General features: G+C 32.3%; 1 protein-coding gene across 6 annotated transcripts in view; it reads right to left on the reverse strand.

Moving 5' to 3' along the window:
- Positions 1-27,250, reverse strand: part of LOC114339993 (uncharacterized) — a 263,249-nt gene that overhangs the window by 62,850 nt on the left and 173,149 nt on the right. For all 6 annotated transcript variants that reach the window (XM_050655665.1, XM_050655666.1, XM_050655667.1 and 3 more), the window contains exons 3-5: positions 20,856-21,014; positions 17,706-17,777; positions 10,841-10,935 (exon numbers count right to left, since the gene is read on the reverse strand). In XM_050655665.1, the coding sequence (XP_050511622.1) occupies positions 10,841-10,935; positions 17,706-17,777; positions 20,856-21,014 (326 nt within the window). The remainder of the gene's footprint in view (positions 1-10,840; positions 10,936-17,705; positions 17,778-20,855; positions 21,015-27,250) is intronic.

A 27,250-nucleotide genomic window follows, 5' to 3' on the forward strand; every position in this document is an offset into this window, starting at 1 on the left:
ATTACTGCTCCCAGTAATCTTTTTACTATTTCGAATTCGTATGATGTTCCTTCTTCTACTTCTACTTTAAGTTTTTGTCCATTCCTGAACTGACCATCTGTCCATTTCATACATTTTGTTTTAATTTCATTTACGTGGAGTCTCATTTTCGTCGCTGCTTTTACTATTCTCTGTACCACTCTGTACTATTTCCTGTAGCTCTTTTTTTCCTCTTGCAAGTAACACCACATCAACCGCAAATGCTAAAACTTGGTGTCTTTTTGGTATAGGAGTTCTTCTCTATTGATTTTCGCTTGCTGGAGAAGATGTAGAAAATTTTTGAGTTTTATTATTTAGGTATAAAAACAGCTTGAGTAAAGTGATCAGTCATGTCAGTATGAAAAACGATAGGATTAATAATATTTTAATGTTTTAAATTAGCTTGAGTTTTTATATGTTGATTTATATTTAATGTTTATTAAAAACTTTTGATATATAATGTGTGTTTTTATTGGGAGGGGGCCCGCATTCCAACTGGAACCAGGGCCCGCTGATTTATCAGTACGCTACTGACTATGTCCCATAGTGTCCTTCCATCAATTTTTCTAACAGTTTTCATCTTTGCTGTTTCTAAGTACCTACCTATTTAAAATCAAGCAGCCATCTTACATTGTTTATAAGTACAAAATGAGGTTTAATCCTTTACATATTTTGCTTATTACTTTACATATTGTTATTACCACCAAAGTGATCAAAAACAGTTCTTATATATCTGTATCAAAAAGTGTCTTGAGAAAATTATTTAATCATTACTTCCTTGGTCCAAACGTGTTAATTCAAAAAGCGATTCTTGCTGTCGTACAAACTTAAAAAGCTATTTTTTAGTCTGGGCTGATTATCGGAGAATAGGCCATTTTTGGGAAAAGTTATTTACCAGCAATTTTATTGCTGGAATCGAATTATAAGATCCTATATATTAATAATATAGGTATGCAAAGTCTTCAAATAGTGTGCTACTGTTTTTATAAACAAAATGGCGCACGAAAATCGTGTTTTTTTCAATTATTGCTCTATAACTCCGAATATTTTAACTTTACAACAAAAACACTCAAATAAAAATTCACCGTGATTAAATTCTGCATAGAGACGCGTTTTCCCGATCTGCTCCGACGAAAATTTTCCTCGGAAAATGCGGGTTTTCCCAACAAAATCTTTAATATTCAAATAAAGTTTTAGATAAGTAATTATCTATCAATAATTAAATAATTTGGTGACTTAAAAGCCTTTTTGGTTTAGATTATAGTTCCAGAAGCTGATGAAAAATAAACGAATATTTTAGCAACAATTCAATTGTTAATTAATAATTTACGGTCGCAATAATAACCAAAATAATTATGATACACTGATCAAGCTTTGATATCTTATAAAGATGAGATGCCTATTTAACATTTTGTCGACAAAATATGAATTTTTTATTTTTTTGCATAATCTTTAAACGTTCAAAAAAAAATAGTTATAAACAAATTAACGTTTCTCAGAAAGTCTTTATTATATTATAATTTAAAAAAATAGCTAAAATGCGCATTTCAAATATCTTGAAAATGAATGCTTTAAAACTTTTTTGCAACCATTTGTAAAAAAGTTATGAAACAGCAAAATAAACATACGATTACTACTGTGTTTATAATTTTTTTTAATTCTTTTAAAGCGTAGAAGTGAGTTTAAAGTACAAGCTAATTATTTACAAAAAAATATCGATTATCAGTTTAACGGTTATATTTTAATTAAAGATTATAAATATATTTTTTTGTAATTTACACGCGCGAAAGTAGAGTAACACAGTACTGTAGCTAAAATTTTCACTGCGACGACCGGCCGCGTGCTGTACACTTTTAATTTAATAATGTTTGCTGCGTGTCAGTCGCTTCGAGTGAACATTTTAGCTCCGACTCTGTATCAGGCCTACGTTTGCGCTAAAAATTACAAAAAGAAGTATTTTTAATCTTTGATTAAAATATAACCATTGCACTAATTTTTGACATTCTTTGTGAGTAATTAGGTTGTACCATAGACTCACTTTTAAGATTTGAAACAATTAAAACAAATTATAAACAACGGAGATTTCGTATATTTAATTTGCTGTTTCATACCTTTTTTGCAAATGGTTGGAAATTTTTTTTATAGCATTCATTTTCAAGACCTATGAAATACGAATTTTAAGTATTTTTTAAAATTAGAATATAATAAACAATTTCTGAGAAATGGTAATTTGTTTATAACAATTTTTTTTAAACATTTAAAGATTATGCAAAAAAATGAAAAATTTATATTTTGTCGACAAAATATTAAACAGGTATCACACCTTTATAATCTTTCTAAGTTTGATTAAAATCTCATGACTATTTTGGTTGTTATTGCGACTGTAAATTGTTAATTAACAATTAAATTGTTGCTAAAATATTCGTTTCATTTTCACCGGCTTCTGAATTTATAATCTATAACAAGAAAGCTTTTATTTCACCAAGCTATATAATTATTGATAAATAATTACTGGCCCAAAAAATTTATTTGAAAATTCGAGATTTTGTTGGGAAAACCCACATTTTCCGAGGAAATTTTTCGTCGGAGCAAATCGGGAAAAACATGCCTCTATGCAGAATTAATTTGGGATGAATTTTTATTTGAGTGTTTTTGGTGTAAAGTTAAAATCTTCGGAGTTATAGAGCAATAATTGAAAAAAATACGATTTGTCGGCGCCATTTTGTTTATAAAAAAAGTAGCACACTATATGCGGACTTTGCATACCTATATTAATAATATATAGTATCTTATAATTCGATTCCAGCAATAAAATTGCTGGTAAATAACCTTTCTTTGTACTTTACTAATAAATTAGACCAGCGTATTATAACTATTTCTTTTTCAAAATTTAAAGATTATGTAAAAAAAAGAAAAATTTATATTTTGTCGATAAAATATTAAATAAGCATCTCATCTTTATAATATTTATAAGTTTGATCAATGTATCATGATTATTTTGGTTATTATTGCGATCGTAATTTGTTAATTAACAATTGAATTGTTGCTAAAATATTCGTTTAATTTTCACCGGCTTCTGGAATTACAATCTATAACAAGAAAGCTTTGATGTCACTGAGTTATTTAATTATTGATTAATAATTACTTACCTAAAACTTTATTTGAAAATTAGAGTTTTTGTTAGAAAACCCGCATTTTCCGATGAAAATTTTCGTCGGAGCAAATCGTGAAAAACAAATCTCTATGCAGAATTTAATTGCGGTGAATTTTTATTAAGGTGTTTTTGTTGTAAAGTTAAAATCTTCGGAGTTATAGAGCAATAATTGAAAAAAATACGATTTGTCGGCGCCATTTTGTTTATAAAAAAAGTAGCACACTATCTGAGGACTTTGCATACCTATATTATTAATATATAGGATCGTATAATTCGATTCCAGCAATAAAATTGCTGGTAAATAACTTTTCCATGAATTTTGCTAATTAGCCCAGAGTATTTTGTCTTTATTAAAAAGACACCGTAGGTATTGTTCAGGCTCTACGCTACAAACCTTTTTTTCTTGGTTAAGATTTTCCACTTAAACTGAAACACACAAGTGAAAATGGCGGTGGTAAAAGCTTTCCATTTTTTATTTAACCATGGCGAATCGTATACCGAGTTAACCGACGATAAGATGTGTAAAATATTCAAGTTAAAAGCTTTTTCTCATCATTCTAAAAACTGGGACGGACGCATTCTGCTGGCCTGTTTATTAAGGTGAGAGAGAACATAATATAGTCCAATGTGCAAGGCCGCTTCCGTGTGAAAAATGTTTTGTGGTTCGGTGTTTCGCGGATTCCTGTTCAAAAATGTTCCTTTTAAATAGATATGAATGGTGCCAGGCGAAATTTTTGGGCAGAAATTGTTTAAACAACTTTTTTAATAAACTAAAAAACTCCCCTTTATACTAAAGAACCATTTTTTAACGTTTTTGGATCATTCTAAACAAAAAATGTGTTATTTTTCTTTAAATTTGATAGCTTTTGAGTTATGAGCTTTCGAGTTATAAGCCAATTGTAAACTATAGAAGAGAAATGGGAGGTCCCAGATGTGGACAATGCATTTGAAAATTCTCGTGGAACCACTTTCTTGTACCTAACATCCTTAATCTATCACAATCGCAATCTTAATCAGATTCCGTCTATTCGTCTAGGAAAAATTCCAACTAAAGTTTATTCCGCGTACTAAAATATCAGTAAAATGAAAAATGAAAAACAGCTTCTGGTAGGGAGCCCAAGCGGGGATTTTTGCAGTTACTCGAGCGCGTCAGATTATTACATGGGGAGAAACCTTGTACCCTGAAAATGTACCTCTACCATATATTGGCTCTTAATGCAGGGGAGCTCGTTAAGGGGGGGCCGAAAAAATTGTCCTTAGAAAAACTCGAAATCGTCAGATTAAGATAAGGTAAGTTAAGTACATGCAAAACAGTGTATATTTAAAAAATCTGACGATTTGAGAGGGGCGTAAGGAAATGGGGCAATCCCAAAGTTTCACAAGAAAAAAGCGAATATTTCGCGAAATGAAAGACAGATCGAAAAATTAAAAAATACGTACTCAACATTTTTCAAAAATTTATCGAATGACACCAAACACGACTTCCCAAGGAGAGGGGTGTGGGGTAAATTTAATATTTTAAATACGAATCCTGCAATATTTCGCGAAATGAACATAAGATTAAAAAATTGAAAAATACACTTATTCAATATTTTTGAAAAATCTATCGAATGGCACCAAACACGACCCCCCATGGAGGTGGGGTGGGGGTTACTTTAAAATCTTAAATGGGAGCCCCCTTTTTTTTATTGCAGATTTGGATTCCTTACGTAAAAATAAGGTTACTTTTATGGGAGATATTTTTTCGAATTATGGATAGATGGCGCTGTAATCTAAAAAACGGTTGTTGGAAATGGAAAATTAAATTAAAAATGGAAAGTCCCCACTAAAATGAAAAACTTTACTTAACTTTTTTTGGTTTTAGTCTAGGATAACTTAGAAAAAGAATAGACGGAATGTGACTGCATATTGTAGAGTCCCTGTAAGGATGTTACCAGAAAGTGGTTCGACGAGAATTTTCAGATTTATTGTTTACATATGGGACTTCTCACTTCTTTAATAGATGTCGCTACAGTGTCCGATACGCGAAATATTTTTATAATTCTGTTAAATAGGCAGTTTGATTTTGTTTAGATTCAGAGGTGTTCATGTAGTCCCTCTGAAGAGGTCTGTAGAGACCGAAATCGACGTATGGGAATGGTGGATCATCTCTGAACCGCAATAAAACAAACCTCTAAGGAGGTTGGTAATCATCACAGCTATTTTCACTTTTGAGATTGCAACTCTAAACAAGTCGACGGAACTGCAATTCTATCACTTTCTCAGATTGTTGAGCCAGGAGATACGGCTTCTTCCAAGACTTTGTTTTCCCTTTATTTTTCCCTGCATTATGGTTTGTAACAACAAATATTTATCCCCTCTCATAACGTGTCCGAGATATTGTAACTTTCTGATCGTATTTATGATTTCCTTTTTCATCTTTCTGAGTACCTCAACATTTGTTATTCGGTCTACCCAACTTATTTTTAATATTCTTCAACAGGTCCACACCTCGAATGCTTCTACTCGATCGCTTATTTCTTTCTTTAAGGTCCAGGCCTCCACCCCATACAGCAGCACCGAAATCACATATATGAACGTAGTATTCTTATTTTGAGTTGCAAACTAAGGTCTCTACTGCATAATACTTTTCTCATCTTGTTAAATGTTGCTCTACCTTGTCCAATTCTCATTTTTATTTCTTCTGTATACTCGTTATTTTCATTAATAATTGTACAAATATTATACCAAGAAAAGTCGACTGGACGAGCGTAATTAACCATTAAAAAACAACAGTCTAAACTAGCAACCTTTCTTTGCTTAAAATGACCCAAAAAACGAAAAACAAATCGTTTTTCGGAGCGAAAAAGATGATTTTCGGATTTTTTTAAATTGTTTAAATAATTTCTTTCCCAAATTTCGCCCAGCGCCTTTCAAATTTGATTAAAGGGAACATTTGTGACGACAATATAATTTTATCGTCTAGAGTACGCCAATGAATTAAGTAAAACGTGTTTTTGTACCGTCTCGGAAGATATAGAAGTCGGAACGAAAAGCCTAGTTGATTATTATTCTAGGAGCGTTGATCGAAGAATAATAAACAACAATGAGGTATAAGAGGTGAGTTATACCGACTATTTTCCGTCGTCATTTTGGTGTGTTGAACGAATCCGACGGTTTTCCTTTTACCTATCCTTATGCGAGCGGTGATCGTATTTCCCTACATGTCTTTTCCGCTGGCGAGCTGAGCGAGCTTTCCTCTCCTTATATGTCCATTTAATATTAATAAATGTAATTATTCCTAATCCACGCGATCGTTGGTTGTATTCATTCATGTACCAGATATCGTCACATCAACCCGAACCTAATGTTCGATAAGTAGGTATAAAATATATTTTATTAATAGTCCAGGGCGCATCTGTTTTGAGATGGACGTTAAGAGGTGACTCAAATTTTTTTGCATTCGATTTTTTTATTGGTTTTTTAATTATAACTTTAAAACTATTCATTTCTGAGAAAAGTTGAACTGACATAAAAGTTGCGTAATTAAATTTCCTACAATATAGAATTGGTTAAAAATTTAAAAAATAGTCACCCTTGTTGCAAAATTGCAATAATTGCGAAAAAAACCATACAAAAACAAGTATTCGCCTTTTACGTATTTCATTTATATACAAAAAAAAAATATTTACACCCAAAACAATGTATTTATTTAGATAGTAGTATGTTAGTTTATTATGTACATATATTTAGAGTTAGAAATACAGAAAAAATTCCTCTGATTGAAAAAAAAAAATGTTTGTTTTTAAAATAAAATATCTGGCTAATTAGCTCAGCCAAGGCCATCAAATTCACAAAAAAAAACCATTTATGCTACATTTAGGACCTTTATATTTTACCCAGAAAAACTTTATGATATAGTAAAACAACACTGTAAATTTCATTAAGATCGGTTTAATAGATTTTGCAAAATTAATTTTGCAATCCAGCTTTCGCAAAAAAAATTAATTTTTTTAAATATTGCAGGACTGAAAATGAAGCAGATAGCAAGTTGATTTTTTTTTTGCTTATAGAAGTGTACTGTACCTTTCATTTGCAATTTGCAAAATTAAAATCGATTTATTACCACGGCGTCAGGAAATTTTTTAAATAAACATTAATTTTTGGTGCTACGCGCAGGACAGCGCTGTTCGATTCACACAAGTTGATTTCCACCAAAATTTCTTCCACTCTTTATCTAATATATTATTTTCTTACTCTATATTTTGTTTTATTTTAATATTTTAATTCCACAAAAATCAAACTAATTTTATTATTGTTTGTGAAATATTGTTTAAACAATTGCACATGTTTAAAACTAATAAACTTTTATTCTCTAAGTTAAAATATATGAACAAAGAAAGTTTTTGCTAAAAAAAGTGTTATTTCAAAGGATAGAGTATGTGTTTTTATTTTGCAATAAACAAATTTATTTATTTATATCGAAATGTAAAAAAATTAAAATGTATCAATCATTATCAAAAGTCATTGGAATGCCCAATCAGAGCAAACTATCCGCTGTCCTGCGCGAAGAACCAATAATTAATGTTTATTTAAAAAATTTCCTGACGCCGTGGAGATTAATCGATTTTAATTTTGCAAATTGCAAATGAAAGGTACAGTACACTTCTATAAGCAAAAAAAAATTCAACTTGCTATCTGCTTTATTTTCAGTCCTGTAACATTTTGAAAAAATGAATCTTTTTGCGAAAGCTGGATTGTAAAATTTATTTTGCAAAATCTATTGAACCGATCTTAATGAAATTTACAGTGTTATTTTACTGTATCATAAAGTTTTTCTGGGTGAAATATGAAGGTCCTAAGTGTGGCTTAAATGGTTAAAAAACGTAAAATGCAAATATGTACTTGTTTTTGTATGGTTTTTTCGCAATTATTGCTATTTTGCAACAAGAGTGACTATTTTTTAAATCTTTCACCAATTTTATATTGTAGGAAATTTAATTACGCAACTTTTATGTTAGTACAACTTTTCTCGGAAATGAATACTTTTAAAATTATAATCAAGAAACGAAGAAAAAATCGAATTTTTCCTTCATTTTTTGACATTTTGATTATTTAAACAATGTTCCGGACCTTTTTGGGAGGAAGGATAACTCAAATATTATTATTTGAGTTATTTTCAAGCAATTTCTGCAAGAGTCACTTCTCAACGTCCAAATGTACTAATATTTTTACAGATGCGCCCTGGTCTATAACGGAATTAACGAGTAGTAATTAAGACTAATTATCTGATCATTTGTAATGTTTTGATTCTAAATAAATGTCTTAAAAAGCGAACCTTCTGTCTTCGGCTGAATTTTTGTTACCTCGTTAACGCAACGACCTTGTTACACATTTTTGAACAGTAACCGAATCAGAAAAATTTTTTCGAACGGGACCAGCCTCATAACTTGGACTAACAGTTGAAAAATAACGGAGTTAGCGAGGTGAGGGAAGTTGAGCTGATGCGAGATATAGTTTTAATTTGATAGAAGCGGAAGAATGTGTCGAAGTTGGGAAATTGGGAAAATTTAATAATAACAATATGAGGAAAGCCACTTTGCTACGTGGTTGTACAATAAAATACTCTATGGCAAGCAACATTTATTGATCCCTCACAGCTATCGTGTTATAACTGCTATTTGAGTTTCAAATCATCTCTATAACGAGTGTCTTTTTGATTGTAAACAAGATTTGACTTTATAAACCCTTTAGCCAAATCGTAAGAAATTTGGCTACTAAAATTAACCTGAATTTTGCTGTCAATGTGAATTTTATGACTCCAAAAAAATGTTAAAAATTTGCCCCTTGCTGACTTCTTGAAAATTTCAAGATATTGTCTTGATTTCAAGACAAGAAGTCATTTTAAATTTCAAGACAAGACAAGAAATTTTATGTTAATACCAAGATTTCTTGTCAAGAAAACAAGAAATCTTGAAATATCTTGACTAATAACGAAAACTCTAAAACGTATTTATTTGTGAAAAAGATAACATTATTTTGACATAACATGACGTATTTGAATTTACTGAACACTTTTTTTGCTAAATCGATTTACAAAAATGTAAATTAAAAATAATAATTAATGATACTTACCAAATCCTGTTGAAGATAAAATTGCAAACTAGATTTTATTTTAAATAACAAATTTAACACCTTTTTGAAGTCGGAATTGATAAGCCATTAATTAAGGCAGATAACACTTCTCATGGAGTCAACGCCCAGCCGATTTCTTGGCTTTGTTCTTGTTAAAGCTGCGCTTGAAAATAGTCTATCCGCAGTTGTTGCTGGTAATGACGGATAGATATTTTCGTGTCTTTTCCACCAATCAAGTATATTCTCAGAATCTTCTGACCTAATAGGCCCATTTATGTATTTTTCAATTTCATACTTCAAAGATTGAAAGTTATCATTATCAGCTTTCTAAATAATATCTAAATCAAGTTCGTTATCTTCTTTTTTCAGACTCAGTGCTGGCTCTGGTATTGGATTCTGTAAATCATTCATGGATTTATTACAGTAGTTAGCTTTAATTATTTCTTCAAATTTTTGTACTGCCTCTAGAGGAAAATGCCACTACTTTGTGCCGAGGACCCAAAATAAGAACTATACAGTATAATATACAATTAGTTCTATTATAGTTTTTCAGTATTTTATCTCTCGCAGCTTGAATGCAGTAACGTCTCTATCAATTTTATTATCAAGTTCATGAGCTCAATATTTCCAGTTTATCTAAAAGTCAGTTTACTCCAATTACCACAAATGGGAGTGTGCAATATTTTTCCCTTCGAGTATTGAAGAAAGTGTTTTAAAGCTTCTCAGACTGACAAAAGTTACTGATCAGAACCCATTCTTCATCTAATACAATTATTTTAGATTTTTGATGTTGTCGCAAAATATAGTTAACACATTTTTTACACTTAAACACCATGTTGGCATCTCGAAAGTTGAATGACACCTTGTAGGCACATCTAATTTTGGCATAGTCATTTAGTCATCTTACAATTTATGGCCTTGCAAGCACTTAAGTTTAAGTTGGATTTGCCCTGAGTTTTTGATATTTTTTGAGATATTTAATTTGACTTACAGGAGAGTTGAAATCCAAAGCAGTATCATTTATACTACTTCGATCTTATCCTCCAAATAATCAAAATCCTTTTCGATGTCGACACTGTTATGATTTGGTTCAACCATTTTTATGAAATCCTGGACAGCTAAGTTAAGAATATGTGCGAAACATATAAAATGTTTATTTTAAGCATGCAACTACAAATGAAATTTGGCGTTCGTCAAGGAAACAAATGCAGATCGGGGACTCCCCCAGTGGCAGTGGAGGCCGTGTTAGCACGCAACGCAACAAAAAGGTCGCCGGGGAATCACAGGACCAAGTAATCAAGAAATTTCAAGATCTTGCAATTTCTTGAGTCAAGACAAGATATAAGATGTCAAGAAAACGTCAAGACAAGATTTTTTTAAATTTTTTGATTTTTTCTCAAGACAAGACAAGAAGTTGTTGTCAAGACAAGAATTCTTGTTTTGTCGACCCCTAGGCAAAATCTAAACCTCCCCTAAAACGCCCCTCGTAGGAACATAGATATAAATGACCCTAATTTTTTGTACATTAATATAATATGATATTTTTGTACTCACCAATGAACCAGTGCTATATCTCTTCGATTTCGAATTTGAAAATTCCGTATAGTACGTGGGAGGATTATATAACATTAAAGGATATGGTTCAAAACCTGAAAAAAATAGAACATACAGCTATTAATATCCCAAAATAATAAAATAATAAAGAGAAATTTAAATATATGGAAAGGACATAATGATCCCAGATTGGATTCTAACTTTTGTCAACATTACAGTAGAAAACATCTGCCAAATATGCAACTTGTAGCGTTTTCTTTTTCTCAGTGTAAGTTAAATACAAGAATGGACTCCCAAACACATAGAAAACATGGTGGCTTCAAACTTTCTACACAGACTAACAATAACATTATCAAAAATGACATGTCATTGAAAACATGCTAAGTAGTACCTACCTGGATTTTTTAAATTTGTCTAAAACTTTGAACAAAGTTTTCTTAAAACTTGGCACTTACATCCCTTGTGTTCTGACATTTGGTTGCCACATTGGTCCGTGAGCGCCTTGCCTAAGGATAATATCGTCTTGATCTTTTCGTTTTAGTCATCATGTTTCTTCGTCTATATATATATATATATATATACACCGTTTTGTAGGCGTCAACGCCCTTCCGGTAGGGATCTATGGAGGAGTGTCACCGAGCCGCAAGCCCTTATCCCTTGCCGTACTGCTCCTCCATAGGCCGATCAGACACCAGCTTATTCCAGACCAAGTCGTAGATTCTTTTTAGAATTTTAGACTACGACGTCAGCCTTTTTATTTTTCTATTCACCGGGCTGGGGCACGAACCTCGATCGTCTCGACCGCATATCCACTATAGATTGTCAATCGTGCGCCTCAGTCCGCTTGGCTAATCTGATCGACTTCTTCTTCGTCTATATAACTGATATAAACTCAAAGTCATCAGGAGAATTCATCATGAATATATCATGTACAATTCTGCGTCAAGGTCATTTCTCTAGTTTAGAAAAACAGTATCTACTCGATTATTAGCTTTTTTACACGAAAACAAATAAGAAACCCATACAAAATTATTGGTAATTTCTCATTTTCTATCCAGCCCACATTTTCCAATTACGTTTCAATTTTATCCTGGAATTGATCTTAATTAGAAGGAATCATGCAATGGTTCAGTAAATACCATCGTCTCGCAAACCATTTGACCTATTATTCCGCGATATTAATTATTTTTTTATTATAAGCTCTTTCCAGGAATTTACTAGAATATGTGATGTATACAAACGTGTATAAAGTAATTGTAACTGCAAGAAATATATGAATTACCACACAGAAAGTACCAAAGACCTATCATATTAAGATGCAATATAGTTTTACCAGCTTTTTATAACAAACGCATACCCATACCTACATTTAAAATTTAAAACTAGCGAAGCACAAAACTCAGGCAGTATAATATATTACTACACTCAACGGAAAAGGTACGTAATATCAATAAAAATGTTAATTCAGACAATAAACGCAATACTTAAAATTTGTCCAATTATTGGTTTTATTGGAACAACAAAGCGATGTTCATCAATTCATTATTTTCGTTAGTTGAGCCAATGTATTACGTTTATTGAATGGATGAATATTCATTATGTATACCATAATATCACTTTACTGATATTACGAACTCTGTTCATTGAGTCAACGAATACTATTCATTGAAACAACAACGTCGTTAATTGACCGACGAAGACTATTCGTTGTGTCAATAACAGTGTTATTTCTCCTAACGTATTTCGTTTATTTCTACAATTATTTCCGTTTATTCTTACAATTAATTCCGTTCACTCCCACAATAAATACGATTATTCTTACAAGCAATTCTATTCATTCTTACAATCAGTTTCGTTCATTCCTACTATGAACGTATTTTATATTAATAATTACTGAATGCATTAGCCCAATGTATGATATTGATTAATAATAATTTTTTAAATCCCCCTTTCTTGTTTTAAACCTAATGGACTTTACACTGTGTGATTTATAATAATATGAGAAATCATATTATGATTTCACTTATTCACAGTGCGCTGGAATAAGTGTTACACTCCCCCCTCCCTTATTAACTTATTTATTTTTAGCACATAAGCAAAACGCTCGGCCAGGTCGATTTTTAAAATAATCAAAGTATATTATAACATCAATGTTTCGAACTTTACACGATCCCTCTTCAGGTAACAGGTATAACTTTGATTTTTTAAATGGGAAAGTACATCATGTGACAGCTCATTTAAAAGCATTTGAAATAGTTATTCCAAAAATGTATATCAATTTAATCCTTTTTGAGAGCGCAGGTGCAAAATTGCGATCGAATTTTTTAAACGCATTCTTTTTTTTGGAATCCTGAGAAAAGTAATAAGTATTTTTGAAAAATTTATCATACTAAATTTTCTCTTTTTCACCCCTGTGACTTATTAAAATAATCGTTATAGAAGTTCTCAGGGACTTCAGACCCTCGATAATGTTGTAATATTCTGCGTTTAAATTTTCAAAAATACTAATTAGTTTTCTCAGGATTTGAAAAAAAATTAAAAAAAAAATTCGACCGAAATTTCACGATAATAGACAGACGAAAACTTCCTTCTACTACGGACTACACTTGGAATCGAAATGAAATTATTATTCGGTACTTCAGCAGAGGTAACAGCATTGTTTAACAAAGAATTCTTTTTTTAAACAATGGTAACACAGAGAAGCTAGGGGTATCACGATAAGGAAAAGCCGTTACATTTCAAATGGTCAAGCAAAACATTTATTGTCTCAACAACTACGTTTATTGTTACCATGAACGCATTGATTGTGGTTATTAAACGCAGTAGTAGATTGATTAATGCATTCGTTGTCACAACAATCAGTTTACATCTATACAATAATCATATATTACTCTATATTAACAACATTTGTACATTGTTTTAATGAAATCTGTATGTTGACACGATAAACCAATGTAATTGCTTAGCATCTACGAAATCAAGAAAGTGAGTTGCTGCCAGAATTAACATTATTTATTAAATATACGAAACTAAGTTATTAGCTGAATAAATTGAGTGTTATTGATTAATGTACTCTAGTTATTTTCACAATTATTATTCAATCATTGTGACAATAACCAAATACATTCGTTAATGTCTAAAAGTTCGTTGAAATAAAAAACTGAATTGTTGTTACAACGAAATACTATTCAATAATCACTGTTAATCAATATTACGAACTAAATTTTTTTGAGTGTAATAGGAAACAAGTGAAAACCGTAGCGTTGAGCATTGGAGGTCATGAAATCATATTTCTTCGGTACCTGGGAGTGATGATTGATGCCAGACTCAGTTTCAAGAAGCAGATGTAGGATGTCAGTGCTATAGCATCAGTAATAAGGGCAGCCTTACGGCTAATACCCAAAACAAAGCAGGAGTATATTACTATCGTCAGTAGTCACGTCAGTATTAATACACGGAATATCCGATTCTAGAATCTGACACCATCTGATTCCAGGAATCACGAAGGGAGATCGCATCAGTATATCATCTGAGTGTTTTGACAGTTGCCAGCACATTCCATTCAGTAACGGAGGACGCAATATACGTCATAGCCAGGATGCAACAAATTGGAGTGCTAGCCGAAGAAAGGAAGATCCTTTATCGGCACAGTGAGTCAACTAAAGAGGATAGAGATGAACTGAGAACTTCCAAACAGCATGCGTCAGGACATGGCTGCTTTGGAGCATATCTTTATCGCTTTAAACATAGTGATTCTCCAGACTGCCAGTCCTGTCTCGGGGTAAATGAAAATTCTGAGCACATGTTCTTCGTGTGTCCTTGTGTAAACTTGCTATGCAATACTCGACAAACGATCATCGAACATAAAATCCGACCAGAGACCTTAGTACGAGAAATGCTTTCATGGAAGGCAGCTTGGCGATGGAAGTCCTCCAGGATCTTCGTCCCATTAAAAGGAGGCGAGCTGAAAATAGAAACGATTAAGCGGAGAGAAGCAATGACTTCGACAGCATGAAGGAAGAGCAATGGCTAGCTCCTCCCCCCGTGAAGTAATGACCCGTGTTGAGCTGCCCCCCCCCCACTTACAAAAATCAAAAAACAAATAGCCCTGATTTATGAGCTATTTATGAGGTCTCATATTCCGCAAACTAAAAATTTTGAGCTCGTTCCACTGAGCAGGAATTTGATACTTTAATGGGGGGGGGGGGGGGGCTGAGTCAGCCCCCCCCAAAATTGGTCAGTGGTTAGAGGATACGTCAAGAAACAAAGGTGACATAATACTACCTTGCGCCTTTACCCTGAGGGTGCATACCGCCCCTTCTCGGGGGTGAAAATTATTTTATAAAAAATAACTGCACAAATCAATAAAGGAACAAATTAAAAGTAAAATTTATTATATAAAGTTAATAAAATAAGTCAATACTTTTTAAGTTATTAAAGATTAAAGATTTTAATTATTCGTGAAAAAAATGCATGTTATGAAGCGATTTTTCGTAAATCACTGAAAAACTGTAAGTTTTTACAAAAAAGTTAATAGTAGTTTAATTCGTATAGCTTATATTCTAAGAATAAACTCTTAAATCACGCGCCTTTCGATTATAGAGCTACAACCCCTTCGCAAGAAAACCATCCCATATTCCCGGCTTAAGAGAGAGTTGTACTTAAAATAATTTAAATTAATTATTTGGCGACTACATATCGTTTAATAATTTATGAGCTTGCAAAATATACGCATCTCAATTATTGAATTGCCATTTTCTTCCTATAGTGCAGTCACTGAAGGTAAAAATCAACTATGACCTTCGATTTCGGTAAATCTCCATTCATTTTCACGAATTAACAATAACAGTTTGAGATTTTAACCTGGGGTATATGTCACCCCTTCTCGGGGGTGAAAATTACTTTATTAAAAATAACCCCACAAATCGAGAGAGGGACAAATTGTAAGCAAAATTTGTTATATAATGTGATTAAAATAAATCAATACTTTTTGAGTTATTAAAGATCAAATATTTTAATTTTTGTAAAAGAAAATGCATGCTTTAAAGCGATTTTTCATAAATAACTCAAAAACTGTAAGTTTTTACACAAAAGTGTTTATCACTAAAATTGAAGCTAATAAAAAATATAATAAATTGCTTACTTGAAAAACCCTTTAATGTTAATTTAAAGTTAGTTATTGGTAATTAAATGTATATTTTTTTCTGTGACTCTTCAAATCTAAGGATTCAAGCAAATAACGGGAAAGAGATGCATTTTATAACACTTAGGTACTAAATACTTGTCACAGCACTTAGAAATACCTATCAAAAATGAGCTCTAGAAAAAGTTAATAGCATCAAAATCCGCTCATTAATTTTCGTGAAAATGAATGGAGATTTACCGAAATCGAAGGTCATAGTTGATTTTTACCTTCAGTGACTGCGTTATAGAAAGAAAATGGCAATTCAATAATTGAGATGCGTATATTTAGCGAGCTCATAAATTATTAAACGATATATAGTCGCCAAATAATTAATTTAAATTATTTTAAGTACAACTCTCTCTTAAGCCGGGAATATGGGATGGTTTTCTTGCGAAGGGGTTGTAGCTCAATAATCGAAAGGCGCGTGATTTAAGAGTTTATTCTTAGAATATAAGCTATACGAATAAAACTACTATTAACTTTTTTGTAAAAACTTACAGTTTTTCAGTGATTTACGAAAAACCGCTTCAAAACATGCATTTTTTTCACGAATAATTAAATTTTTTGATCTTTAATAACTTAAAAAGTATTGACTTATTTTAATAACTTTATATAATAAATTTTGCTTATAATTTGTTCTTTTATAGATTTGTGCAGTTATTTTTTATAAAATAATTTTCACCCCCGAGAAGGGGCGGTATCCACCCTCAGGGTAAAGGCGCAAGGTGGTACCATGTCACCTTTGTTTCTTGAGGTATCCTCTAACCACTGACCAATTTTCGTAAAAATCGATGAAGGTTCACCGAAATTGAAGGTAATCGTTGATTTTTACTTTCAGTGACTCACTATACAAAATAAATTGCAATTTACGGATTTAAATGCGCGTAATTTGGAACCTTATAAATTATTAAATGATATGTAGTCGCCAAATAATTAATTTAATGCATTTCAAGTACAACTTTTTCTTAAGCCGGGAAGATAGGGTGGTTTTCTTGCGAAGGGGTTGTAGCTCAATAATCGAAATACACGTAATTTAATAGTTTATTCTTAGAGTATATACGCCATAGGAATTATATCCGCAATTCGATATATTTTAAGTTTTCTCAGCATTTTTCTCGTAAGTTAAATCAATTAAAGGGTTGTTTGGGGGTGAAGGGGATGAGCTCAAAAATCGAAACTATATAATTTCAAGAGCTCATAAATAGCTCGTAATTCTGCCGCAAAAACCGATTCAATATTCCTATTTTTAAGTAGTGGGGGGGGAGGGCTGATTCAGGTTACCCCCCCACTAAAGTATCAAATTCCTGCTCAGTGGAACGAGCTCAAAATTTTTAGTTTGCGGAATATGAGAGCTCATAAATAGCTCATACATCAGGGCTATTTGTTTTTTGATTTTTGTAAGTGGGGGCAGCTCAACACGGGTGAAGTAATGCCTTACAGTAGTTATGCCGGAGATACAGAGGCAGAAGACAGGGGAGGCGGTTTAGTCGGTATTGTAACATACGAGTCCGACATACCAGGCTGTACATCTAGTCCTGATGATACGTAAATGCATTTCCAACCTCTATAAAAAACACATATACACATAACACATAACATACACGCTTTAACAAACAGAAAATGCAACGATGCTCCCTAAACACATCCATGTTCAAATGTATATATGCTTTTGGTACTTACTATTTACATAGTAGATTCCATTTTGATCTACAAAACCGTTCGGGAAGACGAATTGCGAGTCGTATTCTAAATCTGAAAAAAAAAGAAAGTTGATACAAATTATAATCTATATTTACAAAATTCTAAATCTAACAGGAAATTTTCGAGATATTTGTATAGTCTGCAGGTGGGTATCGATATGTGTGCTTGTTTATTGTCTATTCTATTCTGATAGAGGGTTCTATGTTCCTTCCATTAATTTCTTTGAATTGTTATTTTTTTCTCTCATTCTTCTATTCACCATAAATGCTATTCCATTTCACTTGTTCATTTTCTCCCAAATAATACATAGTAAAACAAACTTTTCTCTCAATTTTTCCTTAATTCTTCCAGAGCTATAATTTTTACAGTTGGAGAGCTATCTAGGTCTATTTTTTGCATATTACCTATTGCTAGTATGCTTTTGATATCCCAGGATCGGATTTTAATTTTTTTTGACTTGGATTAAGTCATTCAGCCAGTCTCAATCAAAAGTAAATGTATTAAAGATATTGCCAATTAGTGAAACATGGTTATTATAATAATATTACAATATTTTACTTCATATTTTACCTACTCATTACAAGTTATCCTTATTTACCTAATGTTTATCAAGAACACATAATGTATACATTTTACAAATAAAAATATGAATGTTACTTATTTAAAATAAATGCATTCTTTTTTTTGTATTTTTTTTGTTTGTTTTTTTTGTTTTTTGTTTTGTTTTTTGTGTCACTACGATAAGATATCAACCCGGTTCAACCCTTCGGAGGTTTAAATTCTCTTAGTGACTTTTTTTTCTTAAATTTAAAAAAAAAATTTATATATTTTTTGTATTTTTTTTTAGTTATTAGATTATTTTAGATAGTAGATTTTTTTAATTTAATCATTTTTTTTATTTTTTTGTTTAATTTTTTTATTATTTTTTTTTATTTTTTTAAATATTTTTTTAAACATGTTTTACAAATAGGTACCTATAACTAATTACAATAATATTTTACTATCCGACAAGAAAGATACCAAACAGTCAAAAATTTTCTTTTTATTCAGTGACAGAATAAAGAGAATATTTGCAGGGAGTGGGATGTTCTGGTATATAATTCTTTTAATTAGGTGATTGGTTAGGTGTTCATGCTTCTTGCATTAAAAAAATATGTGGTACAAGTCACTTTTAGCCTCACATTCTTGACAAATATTCTTGACAATCTTGACAAATATGATCGGATTTTAATGGGTTTTATACTTTAGGAAAAAATAAAACTATTTTTAAATACAGCACCTATCGACTTGCATCTTTTTGCATTGTGTTAGAGATGATGTCAGGAAAAAAGTCTGCAATAGAAAAATGAGTGGAAATGCAGTGCATAAAATGCACCCAAATGTGCATAAACTTGTCAAAATCAGTATATTAACACGTCATTACACGCGCCATGTTTGTTAAGCAAGTAGGCACACGTCCGTTAGCAATTTGCCGCCTTATACTAAAGCGGCTTAAAATTAACCAGACATTATTATATTGTGTAAATTATATTTTCAAAAGTCTTTTAGTACCTATTCCGAATTAGAATTGATACTATTGTTGTGTTGTTTTCCTTTTATGTGACGGGATAACGATGTGACATATGTTGAGACTTTTTGGAATGGCGGCAAAATGCCGCGGGTGCGTGTAATGATAACGACTTTATTACCTGGGTGGTTTTAGGGTTACTGCACATGAATCCGCCATCAGAACCAACCCCCGGATCACATTGTGCCCAGGGTTACTGCTAAGGCACGTCATCTGGAGTTTAGATGGTTTTCGGCACCAAATTGGTGCCAACAGATTACTTGGGGGATTTTTGGGATCGCTAATCACTAGACTTAGGCAAATATGCATATTGCATGTTTTGCATATTATGCATAAAAAATGCAAAAATCTCCAATTCTGCATATTTTTATATAAATGGACATAAAGTGCATATAATTTGAAATTTTGGTTGTATACATGTATGTATTTTTATATTTATGTAACCAATAGCTTGGAAATCTCAATATTTATTTTGTTTTATAATCTCTTGGTATTAAAATTTTTGGTATCGTAACTAATAAAAGACAGTTCGAAAATCTGCCAGTTTATATTTCTAGGTAAACATTTTTATTTTGACGGTCCTTTTAACTTTTGTTGTAAAATAAGCCGTGAGCAACTGTCTCTGTAATTGTTGTGCTTTGAAAATGCCGAAAATAAACAGTTCAGTGTCATTCATAAAAGCAAACTACAGTTTTTCTCAAAAAACTGTTACCCAATTGGATTCCTCCAAATTATCATTGTTAGACAGTACATTTTTAATAAAAGAATTTGAATCATTGTGTCAAAACGTTAAAAGTAATACATATTGGAAAGTAAACTTTCCAAAAATTTAAACAACCATGGAAAAAATAGGAGTGGTTCAAATACTAGCTGGGACATTCTTGGTTCAAGTACTAGCCAACTATTATGGTGAATTTGAAAAATGCCCCAGTTACATCACTTGGTGTCGAAAGAAGTTTTTCTATGTACTCAGATAGAAGCCAGATTTATGTTTTTGTTAGAAAAATTTTTTTGTACCACCATTCGAAATAATATCGTTTTTTGTAAATTAAAAAATATTGTAAATATTTTTTATTACATGCATATTTTCTAGATTAACTTGCATATTTTTGAATAAAACACTGCATATTTATGCGCATATTTAATACCTTTTTATTTGCATATTTGACTAAGTCTACTAATCACGAATGCGTCATCAGAACTGACTCCGGATCACCTGGTACCCAGAGTCAATTTTTATTTAAGGATATTTGCTTTTCTCTTTGTTTTGTAAATAGGTATCCTATTTCTGTTATTTGGGTTCCAAACGTTTAAAAACAAGTTTTCCCGTTTCTTTTGAAGAGTTGCTCTCTTCCCTCTTTCTTTTTTGTTGTTTTGTGTCTATTCTTACCCCGCTCATAATCTACCAGTACTGAGCATCGGAGCCTTCGAGTCTAATGTGTACCCTAAGATTAATTCTTCATAATCTAGACCACTACAGACTACAGGTATGGTAAACCTGTATGTGCTTGTGAAAAGAATATCAATAATAAAAAATATAATATATCATAACATTTGTTTACCTGTTGATTGGTGATCGGGAGTACCGTTCCCCGTGGAATTACCCGTTGATGTCGTGGAAGTACCAGTTGACGTCTGCGTCTGGTAGTTTCTAGGTTTGTTCAGGTAACCCTTCTTAAATAGAACATCTTGTCGAGGAGTCGTGATTTTAGTATACTCATCTAGAACAAATAGAAAATAACCTTAATATCAATTGAACCTTATTGTGACAGGTACGAATAAATAATTGCTATATACATATTGAAGCGAAGCTTTTATACTGGTGTTGTATTATTTTTTCTCTAGAGTAAAATGCAGAGCAGATGGCATTATACGGGGTTGAATAGAAGCGTTGTATTTTCTATGGTAGGGGAGCCCAAGCGGGGATTTTTGTAGTTACTGGAGCGCATCAGATTATCACATGGAGAGAAACCTTGTATAGTCGGTTAGCTAAACTCAGAGACAACTGGCTAGTTTTTTTAGTAGGTAATTTTTTTGTTTTTTGACAATTTTGCCAAATTGCCAAAATTACTAACTATTTATTAATTAAAAATAAAAATGTGTACCATTTTTATTCGGTTGCAATGCGAAGGCAAACCAATCTTACTTTTCAATTAGAATACGGAGTGCAGTCCAGTTCCTTTAACCGCGATTTTCTGCTCTTATTGGAGCTTCATCAGAAGAAACGTAGGCACTGTTCTCCATACTCCAACTTAATTGCATCGAGAGGTTTTCCCACACATCGCAAACAAAGTGATGATAATAGGTGGCAAGCGCCATCTGGCAATTGAAAGATCTTTTCCTTTCTTATTTATTAATTATTAACTATGTAGTAATTATTTTTTTGCCAATTTTACCAAATTGGCAAAATTATTTACTAAAATCACTAGCCAGTTGTGTCTGAGCTTAGCGAATCGACTATACCCTGTAAATGTACCTCTACCATATATTGGCTAAGGAGAGGGGTGGGGGGTAAATTTAAAATTTTAAATACGAACCCCGCGATATTTCGTGAAATAAATATGAGATCGAAAAACTGAAAAATGCATGTATTCAATATTTATGAAAAATCTATCTAATGACACCAATAACCCCCCACGGAAGTGGGGTGGGGGTTACTTTAAAATATTAAATAGTAGTCCTCATTTTTTATTGCAGATTTTGATTCTTTACGTAAAAATAAGTAACTTTTATGAGAGACTTTTTTTGAATTATGGATAGATGGCGCTATAATCGGAAACAACGATTGTTGGAAATGAAAAATTAAATTCAAAAATGAAAAGTTCCCGACTTTATGCAAAACTTAACTTCTCTTGGTTTTAGGACCTACTCTTCACAACCCAATAAGTCCTCATAACGCTCGAGCAACTGCAAATTTAGCATACTTTCCTCCCCTACTACTACTAGCTTTAAAAAATTCTACGGAAAAATTGAAGAGCTGATTTTGTTTCATGGTCCTTTCGTATTAGGGGAGAGGCTTGTACCTTGGGCCAGCTTGAACCATGGGTCACCCCATTTTTCTTTTATTTTGCGCGCGAACTGTCAATGTTTCTTATCTAAATTTCTTCTACAATCGTCGTCTTTCTGTGGATAGTTGTTGAACGTGATTAGAAAACGTTTGCGGCTATCGTAAAAATATCGTGTTTTATTTCGTGAAAAGTAACTATTTATAGGATAGAAAATTTTCTTTTCTAATTTTTGTGTTAACAGGTATCGTAAATTAAATCACAAGGGGTGTATGCCCCTACTAATAGGTAGTTAACATGGAGAGAAATATAACAAAACCATTTTATTAGGTTAAATTCACATTTGTTTTCTTTTCGGCCGAGTCTTGTACCTTGAACGGCTATCAAGTCTTGTACATTGGACCGTACAAAATTAATGGGAAAAAAGAAGACACAGTTTTATGTTGCATAAGTAACTGCTGTAAGTCCTTACTTTACGGTCCAGTATCTGAAGAGAATTCTGAACAGCAGCAAATATTCTGGCCCAAGTGGTGAACAATTTGACATTAACATTGAAGATGTTTTGCTCAAACTTACAGGACCAAGTCTGGCTGGTTTGTCTGAAAGGCAAAAAGGAGTACATGTGTTTGCTTTAGATTTTGAGAGGTTCAATGTTGAATAACACAATTTTTTTTACGGGTGGTTCAACGTACAGGACTACGTGGTTCAAGGTACATTACTGGTTTGAACCTTGGACCAAATTAGCTCTAATAAATAAAATTCTAAAAAATGTGTTTACTAGTAAAATATAGTATACTATAGTGTGTAAACTACAAGTTAGTTCAAAAATTTTTCCTTAAAATTTAAAAACTTAAAAATAATTGAGCTTTGAAAAAATCCCATTCAAGATAAAAGCCTCTCCCTTATCTCGGAGGTATTCTTAAGATTTTGTTTTTTGAATTGTCTAAATATATCTTCTTGTAAGAACTGCACAATTTTATGTAAATAAAAGACTGATTGACTCATAAACATGAGTATCTTAAATAGAGGTGGATCGACCAGAATGGAAAGGCCGCATGCAGTCCAGATCTCAATCCTAACGAGCATTTATGAGATGAATCGAAAATAGCTATTCTCCGTCTAGTCCATTCTTTCACGGTTTTTGCTCTAAATTTTAAAGAACCGCTTGGATTGACATGAAATTTGGCATACGTATAACTCACATGTCAAAGAAAAAAGTGATATTGTGCCGATGTGTGCTTTTGCCCTGGGGGTGGCTTTCACCCCCTCTTGGGGGTGAAAAAATATATGTCCAAAATAAGTCCGGAAATGGGTAAACTGACTAATTTTAAGTAACTTTTGCTCTATAGAACTTTTTCGCCAAGTCAACACTTTTCGAGTTATTTGCGAGTGAATATGTTCATTTTTCAACAAAATAACCACATTTTTAGACGGTTTTTCGCAAATAACTCAAAAATTAGGTATTTTGTCGAAAAAAACGTTCTTAGCAAAAATATAGCTTATAAAAAAGTAAAAAAAATGGTGTACGCGTTAGGTCTCTGGATCTCGTAAAACCAGAGTTATAGCCAATGAAAAATAGATTTATATTCACCAAATTTCAAATAGAATATTTCGACGTAAAATATTCAAAAAATTAAGCAGTTTTTGGGAAAAACCCATTGAAACTTTTTTTAAAGTGTTTAAAAAAAGCTTTATTTCTGTTTTTACAAAAAGCTTTTGGCTTTAAATTTAGCAAGTTACGCTCAAAATAAAGTTGGTCCCTGTTGTTTTTGCAAAAAAAAAATCGGGAAGACCACCCCCTAATTAGCAACTTAAATGAAATTAATCGTTACCGCTCCACAAATTATTTTACTTATGTTGTGTTTATATGATCTGTAAGTTTCATCGATTTAAAGTGCTTATTTTTGAAAAAATTTGGTTTCAAAATAAAATTTTTAAAAGTTTAAATTTTGAAAAATATGCTTTTTACAAAATAACTTAAAAATTGTTGGAGATACCAAAAATCTCTAGAAACAAAAAAAGTCAGATTTGCTTTTCTGAATATCATGTATTTTTTGTTTTTCTGTTAGACAAAAATTGATTGAGATTTGGTGTTTCTAAATTTGCATACATTCGTGATCAGTGACTCGTTCAACCAATTTTAACTACAGCCCTTTCAATAATAAGGACTTTGAACCGATGAAACTTACCGATCATATAAACAATATATACACGAGTCAAGAAACTTGTCAAGTCGTAACGATTAAGTTCATTTAAGATATTAATTAGGGGGTGATTTTCTCGATTTTTTTACCAAAACCAAAAGGGACTAACTTTATTTTGAGCGTAACTTGTTTAATTTTGATGCTAGAATTTTTTTTTATAAAATAAAAATGAAGCTTTTTTTAAACACTTCAAATAAGTTTTAATGAGTTTTCCCCGAAATGTGCTTCATTTTTGGTTATTTCACGTTAAAGTATTCCATTTGGAATTTGACGAATATGAACCTATTTTTCATTAGCTATAACTGTGCTTCTACTAGGTGTAGAGACGTGATATTTACACCATTTTTTTAAATTTTTACAGGCTATATTTTTGCTAAGAATGTTTTTTCGACAAAATATTTACTATTTGAGTTATTTGCGAAAAACCGTCTAAAAGCGTGGTTATTTTGTTGAAAAAATGAACATATTCACTGCCAAATATCTCGAAAAGTATTGACTTAGTGAAAAAACTCTATAGAACCAAAGTTACTTAAAATTAGCCAGTTTATCGATTTCCTGACTTTCTTTGAACGAATATTTTTTCACCCCCAAAATGGGGTGAAAACCACCCCCAGGGCAAAAACACATATCGGCACAATATCACTTTTTTCTTTGACTTGTTAGCTATGTGTATGCCAAATTTCATGTCAATCCAAGCGGTTCTTTAAAATTTAGAGGTTTTGCAATATTTAACCGTTAAAGAACGGACTAGTCATCCTAGGCGTCCAGAAAATTTGGTAAAGTTAAGGTTGGCGCTGGTAGAGGAATACTGGGCTATTCCCAAGGCAGTATACCACGTCTTATTCATTCGATGCCAAACAGATTGCGAGCAGTCATTGTTGCGAGAGTTGGAGACATCCAATATGGAATTGTTTTGTTTTGTTGTTAATTTTCTTTTTTTGTTGTTGTTAATTTTAGTGCTTTTGATATTTTTAATTAAATAAACCTTCAAAGCAGTGTTTTTATTTACAGCTCTTATAAGAAAAGAGATATTCAGATAATTCAAAAAAACAAAATATTAGGGATGCCTCCGAGATGATGAGAAAGGACTATGAAAAAAAAACAGCCTTTAAATTGTCCACATAATTTTTTAAAATTGGGAGAAAATACATTTCCATTCACCCCTGTATAATGCCATCTAAGCAAAAAATTTTTAAAATAAAAATGTATACCATTTTTATTCAGTTGCAATGCGAAGGCAAAACAATCTTACTTTTCAATTAGAATACGGAGTGCAGTCCAGTCCCTTGAACCGCGATTTTCGGCTCTTATTGGAGCCTTCATCGGAAGGAACGTAGGCACTGTTCTCCATATTTTAACTGATTCGGTGGGAAAACCTCTCGATGCGAATCAGTTAAAATATGGAGAACAGTGCCTACGTTCCTTCCGATGAAGGCTCCAATAAGAGCCGAAAATCGCGATTCAAGGGACTGGACTGCACTCCGCATTTTAATTGAAAAGTAAGATTGTTTTGCCTTCGCATTGGAACTGAATAAAAATGGTATACATTTTTATTTTATAGTCGTATTACTCCGTAGAGTAACTAGGTGCATTTTTCCGTTGGAACTTTACCAGCTGCAGACGGGGGATGTGAATTGCATAGTGTAGACTTCCTTCCCTCTCGTCTTTACTGCAGCATCCATTTGACTTGCAAATTGTAGAAGTCTTGGAGGTGTCACCAGGAAAGTGTACCAATAAGTTTTCAATTTAAAAATCTTTTAGTAATATTTTTAATATTTTCAATATTAATAATTTACTATTAGGATTGAAAACTACTTCGTCTTTCAATGTCAGATGGCGCTAGCCACCTACTATCATCACTTCAGTTGAAATGGGTGGGAAAACCTCTCGATGCGAATCAGTTAAAATATGGAGAACAGTGCCTACGTTCCTTCCGATGAAGGCTCCAATAAGAGCCGAAAATCGCGGTTCAAGGGACTGGACTGCACTCCGTATTCTAATTGAAAAGTAAGATTGTTTTGCCTTCGCATTGCAACTGAATAAAAATGGTATACTTTTTTATTTTATAGTCGTATTACTCCGTAGAGTAACTAGGTGCATTTTTCCGTTGGAACTTTACCAGCTGCAGACGGGGGATGTGAATTGCATAGTGTAGACTTCCTTCCCTCTCGTCTTTACTGCAGCATCCATTTGACTTGCAAATTGTAGAAGTCTTGGAGGTGTCACCAGGAAAGTGTACCAATAAGTTTTCAATTTAAAAATCTTTTAGTAATATTTTTAATATTTTCAATATTAATAATTTACTATTAGGATTGAAAACTACTTCGTCTTTCAATGCCAGATGGCGCTAGCCACCTACTATCATCACTTCAGTTGCAATGGTTGGGAAAACCTCTCGATGCGAATCAGTTAAAATATGGAGAACAGTGCCTACGTTCCTTCCGATGAAGGCTCCAATAAGAGCCGAAAATCGCGGTTCAAGGGACTGGACTGCACTCCGTATTCTAATTGAAAAGTAAGATTGTTTTGCCTTCGCATTGCAACTGAATAAAAATGGTATACTTTTTTATTTTATAGTCGTATTACTCCGTAGAGTAACTAGGTGCATTTTTCCGTTGGAACTTTACCAGCTGCAGACGGGGGATGTGAATTGCATAGTGTAGACTTCCTTCCCTCTCGTCTTTACTGCAGCATCCATTTGACTTGCAAATTGTAGAAGTCTTGGAGGTGTCACCAGGAAAGTGTACC

This window comes from Diabrotica virgifera, chromosome 7 (assembly GCF_917563875.1).
Source record: "Diabrotica virgifera virgifera chromosome 7, PGI_DIABVI_V3a".
Lineage (NCBI taxonomy): Eukaryota > Metazoa > Arthropoda > Insecta > Coleoptera > Chrysomelidae > Diabrotica > Diabrotica virgifera.